This window comes from Lepisosteus oculatus, chromosome 3, assembly GCF_040954835.1.
Source record: "Lepisosteus oculatus isolate fLepOcu1 chromosome 3, fLepOcu1.hap2, whole genome shotgun sequence".
Lineage (NCBI taxonomy): Eukaryota > Metazoa > Chordata > Actinopteri > Semionotiformes > Lepisosteidae > Lepisosteus > Lepisosteus oculatus.
The window spans coordinates 23,888,871-23,901,064 of record NC_090698.1 but is presented as its reverse complement, the minus strand read 5'-3'; the positions used below and the strand labels follow the sequence as shown (position 1 = coordinate 23,901,064).

General features: G+C 36.1%; 1 protein-coding gene across 2 annotated transcripts in view; it reads right to left on the bottom strand.

The window, feature by feature from the left end:
• st8sia5 (ST8 alpha-N-acetyl-neuraminide alpha-2,8-sialyltransferase 5) overlaps window positions 1-8,329 on the bottom strand; it is a 39,021-nt gene extending 30,692 nt beyond the window's left edge. Inside the window, exon 1 of one of the 2 annotated variants that reach the window (XM_069187052.1) lies at window positions 7,516-8,329. In XM_069187052.1, coding sequence (XP_069043153.1) covers window positions 7,516-7,682 — 167 coding nt within the window. In that variant the 5' untranslated portion in view covers window positions 7,683-8,329. The remainder of the gene's footprint in view (window positions 1-7,515) is intronic. The other variant, XM_006627110.3, reaches the window with a different exon arrangement.
• Window positions 8,330-12,194: the final 3,865 nt, after the last annotated feature.

Sequence of the window (12,194 nt, the reverse complement as noted above, 5' to 3'; positions counted from 1 at the left end):
AAATGACATTGCTGGTCCTTCCAAAGACAATGACAAGTTACAACCTACAGTATACATCATGATGACCTTATACACTGTAGGTTTCAGAATTATTATTTAGAGAGTGCTGTAATGATGACAAAAAATACCATGTAAAGACTAAAGAAAATGGCTTTTAGATGACGCAGGTTTTTTTCTTTACCTTCTCTGATAGTGAATTTGCTGATGACATTTATTGCCAGTAATGTATTACATATCTTCACCTAACATCTTAATGCATTTGGTCCATATGCATTAAGTTCAAATTTAATTAGAAATGTACATTTATCCATAGATTCCTCAAACCATTATGTCAATAGGCAGAAACAGCCTGGTATAATTTGAAATTTCACATTAAGCAATTTCTGAAACATTTTCGTATAATTTAGGATGCAATTTTCTAAATCACCAACAACTGATCTTTAAACAACTGAGTTAAATTAAGTAGAACAGTTGTATTTCTTGAGTGCTATTTTGTTAGAGGAAAAAAAGCACTTACAGTATGCTGTCAACAAATCAACATGGTTTAAATGAATTATTAACAGGCTTGCTTTTCGTACATTATGTTACAACTGCAGAGAGAACGCAAAATGCTTCAGAAACAGTAGTAAAGAAAATATGCTGTTCTGGAACTGGTAAAGGTTTATTCTATGCTGAAAAGAAAACAAAATTTCAGCTTTGGAGCCGTCTTCAGGTGTCTTCAAAAAAATGTTGTGTCTATTTTCTTTTCCTTTCAGTGTGGAATAAATCTTTACTTGTTCCTTTGCAGCCTACACATGCTGATGCAGCTTCCTACTTGAATATACTCAGTAAAATACATTACTGATATTCTGTAATTCTAGAATTTAAATATTGCACATTTTTAAAAGTATCCATAAAATACCCAAGAATCTGAAAGAGTAAACGTAGATGAGTCAATGCTTTTTGGAAGTCTAAATATAGGTTGTATATGTAAAGGAACAGGTAGAGGGTTATTTCAGGCTGAAAGGAAAAGAAAAGAAACACATTTCAGCTGTGGAGCCTTCTTTGGGTGTCTTTAAAAAATGTTTCTTTTTTAGCGTGTAATAAACCTTTATGTTACTTTACAGCCTATGCAGGCTGATTCAGCTACTGTACCTATGCAAAATACCTGAATATGCACTGTTTTACTTTTTACTGTACTGTTTTACATTACTGCTTTTACTTGTTTAAAGAACTTATCTTTATGTCTGTTTAAAGTAAGTTATATAGAACCTACCTTTTATTAAAGCATGAAACTTAAACAAATGACTCCTAAAATGTAAGAATAAATGAGAGGAAATGTATACAGTATGTATTTCAGACAGTAAAGCTCAGTTGAGCTCATTATTCACTTGCTTTATTGGTCACCTACACCCCATCTTAAACTACACCAGATGCGAAGGGAGTTTATAGTGCAATGGTCAATCTGACTGAAATGAAGACACTGATATGGTCTGAGTATAGTTTTTCTTGTTTTTAAGTTATATAAAATGGCTTCAGATTTGGGTCGTGAGCTATGGCAAGTTACATATTGCTTTTCACCTTTGGGAGAGTTCAGAGACAACAAAATGGACATTGTTCGACAGAGCATCGCATGCCTACATGTGTTCCATAGTATCATCTGATTGTATCATATTAATGCATCCATGCTTTCTAATGCAGTACAAGACAGTTTTACATTTGAATATTTAGATGGGTTGGAAGTCACAAGTAAGGACAGTTCCACTGTGTCTTTCTGCTGTCCACTTGGTTACATTTCAGCTAAATTAAATTCTGAGTTCTGAAACTAACTACTTGGTAGCTGAAATGAGACAGATTGGACAGCAGAAGATGAAACAGATACTCACAGTTGGAGGTTTTGATCTCATCATCTTCACCAGGGAAGATTCTCTAATTTTTCAATTGTATGGACTTTTCATAATTTTTTCAGAATACAAAAATGAAAACTATAGGTATATAATAAATTAATTGCTTATCCTTCTATCTATTATCTATAGATAATACATTGCTTTTGACTCTACTATAAACCATTTTAAGAAAAATATGTTTTTTGAGACAGGCATAAATGCCAAAAGGTATGTTGGCAACTCGCTTATTGATTTGTACCTTGCTACTGAAAGAATGTTATAAATGTTATAAAAGCTAACAAACTGCTTGTCTTTTAGCTTCCTAACTGCTTATATCCCTGGCAAGAGGAAACATACAGTACCAGGGGGCATCTATAGGTCAGTGGAAAAGTACAGCTCATGTCTTAAATGTAGTAAAAAGGGAAGTCGAATGTCTTGTTTTGTGAATGTAAGCAATAATGAAAGTTTTAACAAGAAGTTGTTTTCCGCTACCCAAGCTTGACTAAAAAACTAATGGTTCGTTTTAGGGATTAGGTAATCTATGTTAAAGGTAGGAAGCTTCTCTGTTACTGTGTATAAAAAGCGCTGGGTAACGCTGGGTAACGTCTTTCAGAGAGATCAGCTTTTGCAGGTTGATCTCCCGTATGCATACAAATAAACAGCTCTTCTTTCACCAACAATTGGACTCTGACATTTTAATGTTTCTTCAGTAAATTTTGATTATTCTAACATTTTCCAACAGACATATTTTATAATAATAAACATCAATTAAGCATTCAATGGATAGATCTTTATTATTTCAATATAGAACATAAAATGAGCATATTTGCCTCTCTCTCCTCAACCTGTATTGGTTAAATATTGCATATATTGATAATTGTTAATATATATTTTTCTATGAGCAATACTTCATTTTGAATAAAACACTGTTTATAATACAAAGGAACAAGTAATAGGTTTATTCCATGCTGAAAAAAAAGAAGAAAGAGAACACAACGTTTCGGCCGTGGAGCCTTCTTCACCATGTTTTGTATTTTTCCAAATTAAACTGAATGATGGTTAATGTGACAATCACTCCACACTGCAGAAACTACACTTTAATTTGAACAAATCAATTTTCAAATCTGGAACACTTCAATATCCAGGCAATCCAGGAGCTTGAGTTCATGCTGACCTTACCAGATTACCACCTACAGAGGAATTTAATTCATGGTTAACGTGTTTATTGCAAACACATAGATATCATTGGAAGTTATTTGTCCAGAGAAAAGGACAAATTTCTGCATGGTTGGAGTATATTTTGCATTTTAATGCACTGAAAGTACAAAAGATTTCATTTTCAACAAATACAACAAAAACTATCAAATATGTATTCTGAAGCTCATACATATGCAGAAGTAAGATGAATACTAATCTTTCTACATCTTAAATTTCGTAAACATCCATTCATCCATCTTCTAACAATTTCTTGAGCCCATCCCAGCATGCAACTGGCACAAGGCAGGATACACTCTGGATGGGCCACCAGACCACCATAAGGCAGAGACATGCACACACTCACTCCTTGGGCCAATTTTCCCAGAAGCAAATTAGCCTAGCAGTTTATCAACAAAGGGAGAACATACAAAGTCTGCACAGATAGCACCCCCAGATTTAGAATTGAACCCAGGGCCCCAGTGCTGCTAGCCAGCAATGCTAAACAGTGTGCCACCATGCCACCATTTCATAAAAATGTTAAATAATAATATTAGTGGCATTATGAGAAAGCAGATCTATGGTGGTCAAAGTCATTTTTTTCAGTCATGATTCATGCTTCAAATGTACCTTGAACATACAGTATAGTTTTAGATAATACAATCTAATGGTAGACTCCGCTGAGCAGAGAAGATTTATAACAGAACACAGAAAACATGCCTACACATGGTTTTTCTATACTAGCTGTTTTCTAACACATTCAGTCTTATAACATAAGCAATACATTCTCACTACTCAAACAATAACACAAAAGCATACTGTACATAGTACCTACAGGGCCCTTCATTTCCTACAACAAACCCTGAAAATAACATGGATTATATTGTGAAGAGCAATATAGTGAAAATGTGTTTATCATGTGCAGGGCAATGTAGTGGAAATGTACATCTCATTTGTGATATCAGTGACATCTTTATGAATGCAACACTCATTGCTGAGCTCTGACTACTCAAAAGCATTGCGAAAGGTATGAACATGTTTCTGTAAAGAAAAAAGAAACATCAAACAATTGCAATGTCATTTTTTTAACTTTGTTTTCTTGTTTGGTTTATTCCAATAAAACACATCTATTATAAAGTCAATTTGCATTTATGAAAAAATTGAGTCTGGCACTTGCTACAAGAGAGAAAGACAGAGACACAGAGACAGACACAGATAACAGTTGTGATGCAGCTGCCAAAAAAATAAAATTATCTGTAATTTCAAATGATTCTTGGCATTTGTTCTTGTTCAATTAGATAACATTTTAAAACATGATACAGCACTTAAGTACATATAATAAACAGCAAACTGTCTTTCTTCTTGAATGGTTCTTTTAATTTAAACACTTTCATACATACAGTAATATGAATAGACCTGCAGGTTGTTAAGAGCCAGAGAAGCCAATTCTTCTAAGCAGTGCAATATTCTTCCCTGTTGTACCACTTAACAAACTGAGTCAAGGTCGTAGAAATCACAGTTGCCGCCTAACCCCCCTGGGAGAATATTAGATTTACAGAGAAATCTAAAATTAAGCAAGCACTTAAGAATAATACAGTACAGTACGTGTGAGAAACAGATTATAGTTTTCATTCTCATAAAAACATTCCAAGGTATATCACTATTCAAAGACCTACAGTCCATTATCTCACACCTGAATCTCATTGACTGAATTTGTGACATTGGCAGTTATGTGTTCAGTTCCTTACTAAACATCGACTTGTACATCAAAGAGATGTTATTGAGATGCCCTTTTTCAGCTTTCTGTGGAAAATGATACAGTATATCCACCTTTGCTACCAATATATAACTGGCTGTTTAAGTGGGGCTCTGTAGTGCCATCACCTCTTAAAGAGGAGACAAAATGAGTAGAAAAGCCTGCATTACATGTTCTAAGCAAAAGCTTCTTAATTGGCTCAAACAAACATATCTTCCTCGGTGGCTTAATGTGGCAAATGATTTGTTCATTTGTAAATTAATTTGAAGCTGCATTTTCCTTCTTAAACATACAAATGCACACACTGTGCACCATTTTCAAAAGGCTAAGTATCTCAAAATGGAATGAAGCCCAGTAAATATTATACTGAGAAATGCATCCCAGAAACACAGATTGATTCCCTTCCTACATTGTTAGAGTCACCAATTAAATTAATACTGTACTATCAGGGCCTTTTTGAAAGAAAAAAAAACACTATGCAGTATAACCTTTATTTAATGAAAATTTCAAGCTGTTCTTTGACACACACTTTTAAAATACAGTATAATGACAACACACATACTCTAAGAGATACCTTCAACATAATTTGTCCAACAAAGCAAGCCTACAAGGAGCTTACGAGAATCAATAAGATATCTACTCAACAGTAAAACTGTGAAAGACAAATACTATAACCTACAGTTGTCTGAGAGAACACTCTCTTATTAGCATCTGTGACAATAGAAACAGTTAATATGAAAACAAGGCAATTCATTGTTCAGTAAACAAAGTCAAATTTCTATCAGATTACCATCCCACAAACCACAAAAATACTTTTTATACTGTGAACAGAATATTCACTAGTCTAATGGACGGTAAATCACTATAAACATTCATGACCATTGTCTAACAGAATGAGGTCCTGTGCAGAAAGCAGTCAATGAGGATGACTATTTACTCCACAATCTCAAAAGAAAAAACTTGAGCCTATTACCACAAACCTACCGGAAAAAAGTAACAGCTTCATAATAAATTGTCTCCTTTATATTAAGAAATCCCTGCTGAAATGATGTAATTTGAAGCATTAACTCTACAGTTCCTGTACAGTAGATCAAAGCCCAAAAGGAATTAGAAATTGTGTCCTTGAGAGACTTGTGGTAAAATAAATGTTGCTGATTGTTAGTGTTAAAGTTCAGGATAGAAAACTGAGTAGTGTCAATGCCAGAAATGGTCAACCCTATTCCTGAAAAGCCATAATCTAGCCATCTTTATACTGTAGGCTAGTCTAACTTTAATCTTCTAATCTTCAATTTCCATATACTGTACTTGAAACACTTTTATTTTAACCACTTAACCAGGTGATTTGTTATGTAGTTTAGAGATGTAATCACACTATTGTGATCACAATGATTACGTTTGACTTACTAGAACCAATGTATTTACAAAACATCCATTTGTTCCAAGTCCTTAAAAATGTGTTATAAGATTGACATATAACCCCTGCTAGATAGCGCCTATAGATCTAGTGTTGACCAACCCTGACCTACGGTATGTCTTACTTTTCTAACCTTTCTCCCACCATCCAAAGTATGTTGAAGAATTGCAGGACTCTTTTTTAACTGAACCTTTTAATTACCAAATGAGCAAGTTTTAATCATCTGAAAAAAGGAGGAAGAATGCCTTAATGTTTTCATAATAACAATTTTCAACAATGAGACAAATAGCCGGCACTCATATTTATATGAAAAGTATAAAAAGAATCCATGGCTAGGACTATAAAACTGACATTTTTTCATTTCAACCTATCATATGACATGGAAGGCAGTAACAACATAGTACATAATGTTGTGTGAATCACAAAATATTTACAGAACTTTTCCTGTATTATTAAAATTCCCTAGCCAATTTTTAAATAACAATGAAAGACAATTACCAACATTCCAAGGGCTCAGTGTATCAATGCTTCATTTATAAATACGTGCTACTGTTCAAGCGATTTAAAATACCACAAATAACAAAAATAAAATAATAATTGAAAATAAAACAGAGGAAATTAACCTCTGCTCAACTGATACAAATTAGGGTGTCCAAATGGAAAATAATCCGTTATAGACATGGTTTTCCGCTTTCTTTCAAGGAATATCTTGGTAAACTCCTCGATGCATAAACCATCTTTACTATACACTATATTAGCCAAATGGAACACATGTTTAACTCGACTGCTGATGTTTCTAACTTAAATTAATATAAAACCCAAAGTCGAAAATATTTTTATTTTACGTATGGCTACCCAATCCTAAATGAAATGACATAAACTGTAATCGCACACTGTATTAAAAAAATCAAAGGAATAAGCGCTATTATAGATCACAGGAGATCATATCCTGTGTAAACCTATATACTTACTAATTAGTATTCTATTTTCTACAATATTTTTATACCACATATTTTTATTTTAATAATAATACATGTGTTAAACCAATTATATGTTCAAAGACGGATTTAAACCAATCCATGTAAAACAAATGTATACATAGGTTTATTATAACCTAACCTTAATACTGTGGATGCTTATGAATACACTGATACACATTGTAATTTGAAAAGGCACCACCTTAATTCTCCCCCCAAAATAAAGTTTAATATCGTTTCGGGATGTCTTTTTTCGCGTCATTTCGATCAAACCTGGCTAACTTTTAAAAAAGGATAGGCTCAACGTACCTCTTTAAGTAGTTTTTCCCATAAATGATCTGTTGTAATAAAGTAACCAGTCCAAATGCACAAATAAAAATAAAACAAAGCGATCTGTTTCCTAGCAAATCTCTCCCGGAAGGGTCCGAGTATCCCATTGTTTCCTCTGGAATCCAGTGATTTAAGATAACAACCATAAAATAAGCGTCTATTTTATGTGACCCAAACGCGACACAATCAGACTTGGTCACTCATATTTGCCCAGTGTAGCGTTCAGGACGGCATTGCCTTAACTTCACTATACTGTACGTCAACAGCAAATGTGCTTACTGGCCACAAAAGCAATTATTGCTGTTTTCTATGTATATCTTCCGAAGCGCTCGTAGTGAGACCAAAAAAATCCGTCCCCATTGAGACGGCAAACCAAAGAAATTGAAATCTCGTTACATTAGGTTCTCAAATTGTAAAGCCCCACTCATCTTGTACACTGTCAAATGATGTCTGGTAGGTAGGCAAATGCAAAGGAGAACCTCGGCTCGATCACTGCATTACAGCTTCTCCCAGCAGTCTGCGAGAGGAACGCAGCCAGTTCCAATTTTGTTCAGTGATCCAAACAGAAGGTATTGGCTTCCAGACGTGACTGGGATTCACTATTGCGAGTCAAAGAAGACCGTGTGGGTTGCGTCTAATAAGCAAGCGCCTTTTTTACCGCATTTCATTGTACATTTACACGAACATAACTATTAGCTCTCTGTAGTAAGATAGGAATGACGATAGGTTTGGATAGCATGAGTGTTTTTGAAGACAGCACAGTTCATTTAGCCTGCTCAAGTCATCGGTGAAAACAAGGTCACAATTGCATCCCTTCAAGGACAGCTGGTAGCTCCGCCTGCATACTGATTTACTGCACACAATACATACAGTATATACTGTACTGTATATAGGCAACAATGAGTAATCGCTATTCTTTTCAATGTATTTAATTTTTGATTTTGTTTAATTTTTTTTTCAGATGAAATGACAAAAGCTAAAAACAAATTACCCTGTGAAATATGAAATATTTAACAATTTCTTACGAAAACAAAGATTATAACGCTGCCCTCACCAAGTGAGAAAGGTGTGACAACAGAATCAGGAATAGATGCCCTACTGTACAAACTCAGGAAGACAGTCAAGATATTCCCGAAAACCTTGAACCAAAAAAGGCTTTCGCAATATACAACAGCTTTTTAAAGCATCAATGTCACATCTCATTATTCCCAATTCACAGTGTTATTGAGTTCAATAAGTATTCTATTTTCAGACTAAAGTACTTTGTCCAATCTCCAGGGGTACAAGGAATTGTCCCATTTTGGTTAATCTAATGTCATTTTGCAGATGATGAACATTTTGGCCTCTTTGTACATCTTTGAATGTCCAATTTAATTTTGCCCTTTTTTCCTGTTCTCCATTTGTTACATGCCGTAAAGCTCTGTATGTGTATTTATTTGCAGCTTTTCAATGACACAACTTTGTAGCATGTTTGTTTGTTGTTTTACCTCTGACATTTACACAGATGGCAATTGTAAAGCCATCCAAGTCAGGAAGCTATGCATCCTGAATCTTCTGTTTCATTGGCAGAATTAACCAGCTCCTGTGAAGAGACATTCTTCTTCTTTATTTTTATTTTTACATTCTTATTTTTATACTACATTTTTATATTCAATGACTATGAATATGAATAAATTATCCGTCCTTCGGATGAGACGTAAAACCGAGGTCCTGACTCTCTGTGGTCATTAAAAATCCCAGGGCGTTTCTCGAAAAGAGTAGGGGTGTAACCCCGGCGTCCTGGCCAAATTTCCCATTGGCCTTAACCAATCATGGCCTCCTAATAATCCCCCTCTATGAATTGGCTACATTACTCTGCTCTCCTCCCCACTAATAGCTGATGTGTGGTGAGCGTTCTGGCGCACTATGGCTGCCGTCGCATCATCCAGGTGGATGCTGCACATTGGTGGTGGTGGATGGGAGACCCCATTACCTGTAAAGCGCTTTGAGTGGAGTGTCCAGAAAAGCGCTATATAAGTGTAAGCAATTATTATTATTATTATTATTATAAAAGCTTCATGGTGATTCATATTTTTATCAGGTGTGCCGAAGTGTAGCAGGCACCTCGTTCATCTGTCAAATCTTCTATTTTAAAATCTTTTTAAATCCCTTCATCCCTAAGATATTATTTGATTTCTTAGCATTTAATGAAATTAAGGGTGTTTATTTTTCAGTGAGCCCAAAATTGTTTTCCTAATATTGCAAAGCTGATTTGTACTGCATTGGATATTTTCTGATATGGACATGTATACATTATAAAATGTGAAAGGAACATTTTAGCAACAGTTATTTGAAAGACTTGAAATGGTGCATATAAAAGGTATAAATTCAGACTTATTTTCATTGATCTTTATGTGAGACTATGTGAGACACCACATTTGTTTTAAACTAGCTACATTGTACAGTATATATAATTTATTAGGAACAAGTAATAGATTTATTCCATGCTGAAAAGAGAAGAAATAAAACCCTGAAGAAGGCTACATGGCTGAAACGTTTTGTTTTCTTTCTTCTCTTTTCAGCATGGAATAGACCTATTACATGTTCCTTTGCAGTCTACACATGCTAAAGCAGTTACCCTACTGAACTATATAAATTATTGCTTAATATGTTTACATCTAGTAATGTATTCGTTAATTTGCTACTGTATGTTATTGCCATTTTATTATGTTTTCATAAAAATGACTTATAATAACATGCATCGATCAAAATATCCTAGGTTCTTCTTAGCCTTCTTTCAAGTAAATTTTGGTTCCTAATTAATTTGGACAGTTCCAAAAGAGCTTCAAGTATTAGGTTTATTCCATGCTGAAAAAAAGAAGAGAGAAAACACAATGTTTCGTCCGTGGAGCCTTCTTCAGGTGTGAGAGACACAAGGCAGTAGGCAAAGGTAATGTAGCAGGAGAACAAAGGTTGGGAGGGAGGAGGAGTGAGAGGCGGGAGCAGGGGACAGAAAGAGAGGCCAATCAAGAGGTGTGAAGTCAGAATGGGTGTAGAGTGGTGTGAAATGAAACTTCCAATGAATAGAGAGAATTTAGAAAAAAAGTAGTCTGTCGTTAAGAGAAGGGGGAATGTGTGATCCTAGCTGCAGAATACGTTTTGTTTTGGTAGTCTTTCTGATGTATGAGTTCGGAAAACCGTCTTTGAGAACACAGATGGAGAGATTAGAGTGGTCGTGGCTGCCAGAGGTGAAATGAGAAACAATGGGCTTGGAGAGATCTTTAATCTTCACAGCCCTGACATGTTCTCTGAAGCGGTCTCCTAGTCTCCTTCCTGTTTCTCCAATGTAGATGGCTGGGCATTTACTGCAAGAGATACAGTAAATAAGGTTGCTGGAGGTTCAAGATACCCTCTGGGTGATGCGGAATTGTCCTGAGGGGCCTTGAATGAGTGTGGTGTTGGATGTATAATGTATTTGCAGGTGAGACAGCGAGCTCTTTTGCAAGGGAAAGTGCCTGGTGTGGATGGTTGCTGAGGGCGGTCAAGGGAGCTGTGAACAAGAAGGTTGTGCAGATTAGGTGCTCAGCGATATGAGATGATGGGGCGGTCACAAAAGAGGGCCCCAGTGGAGGGATCATCCTGTAGGATGGAAAAGTTGTCGTTAATAGTCCTGGGGATAGGAAGTGTGTTAGGGTGGTAGGGAAGCACCAAAGGAATGCGGTTGTTACGGCAGGAGTTCCTGATTGGGTTGATGGTCCGAGGGGTGTTTTTGGCTCGGGCAAGGGCCCTGTCAATAACACTGCTGGGGTGTCCTCTGTTGAAGGAAAAAGGAGTACATTTTGAGGGCTTGGTTCTCTAAGTCGATGTTGTTGCTGCATAATCGTCCTAGCCGAAGGAACTGTGAAAAGGGGAGAGAGTTTTAAGTGTGTTTGGGGTGAAATAAGCTGTACATGAGATAGCTGTGTGAATCTGTGGGTTTGTAATAAACTGAAGTGGAGAGTCGGGGGTAGCTGATGGAGAAGTTGATGTCTAGAAACGAAAGAGCAGTGGAAAATATGTTAACTGTATATTTGAGGAACAGGTGGAAGTTGGTGAAATGGTGCAGGAAGCACTCAAGCTGATCGTTGGAGCATGTGGCGGCACCGACGCAGTCATCAATATAACGCTTGTAGAGGTCAGGGACATAGCCAGTGTAGGAAGCGAAGAAGCGTTCTTCTACCCAGCTTACAAAAATATTGGCATAGCTGGGTCCCATTCTGGTGCCCATGGCAACTCCACTCACCTGCTGGTAAAAAAGATTATTGAAAGAGAATGCGTTCAGTGTGAGGACCAATTCTGCAAGGCGTACCAGGGGGTGGGTGGATCAAGCACTGTGCGTTTGTGCAGCGTGTGCTTGAGGGCTGTAAGGCCATCATTATGGGGAAAAAGTTGGAGCGTGTGGTTGGTGTCTTACAAATGGTGTCTACAATCAACAATTCTTTTATTATTCTTTGGCCAGAGTCAAATCGAAACTTCAGCATATTCACTGATCGCCAACAGAAAATGTATTGCCTGATACATTTCTGAAACTTTCTTTGTGCCAAATGTTTTTGCATTTATGCTTTATGAAATGTAAAATCACAAAATTGTGGGTCTGAAATTGAGATTGGCAGATGTGCCAAAGGTTCAGAAACGCTTCA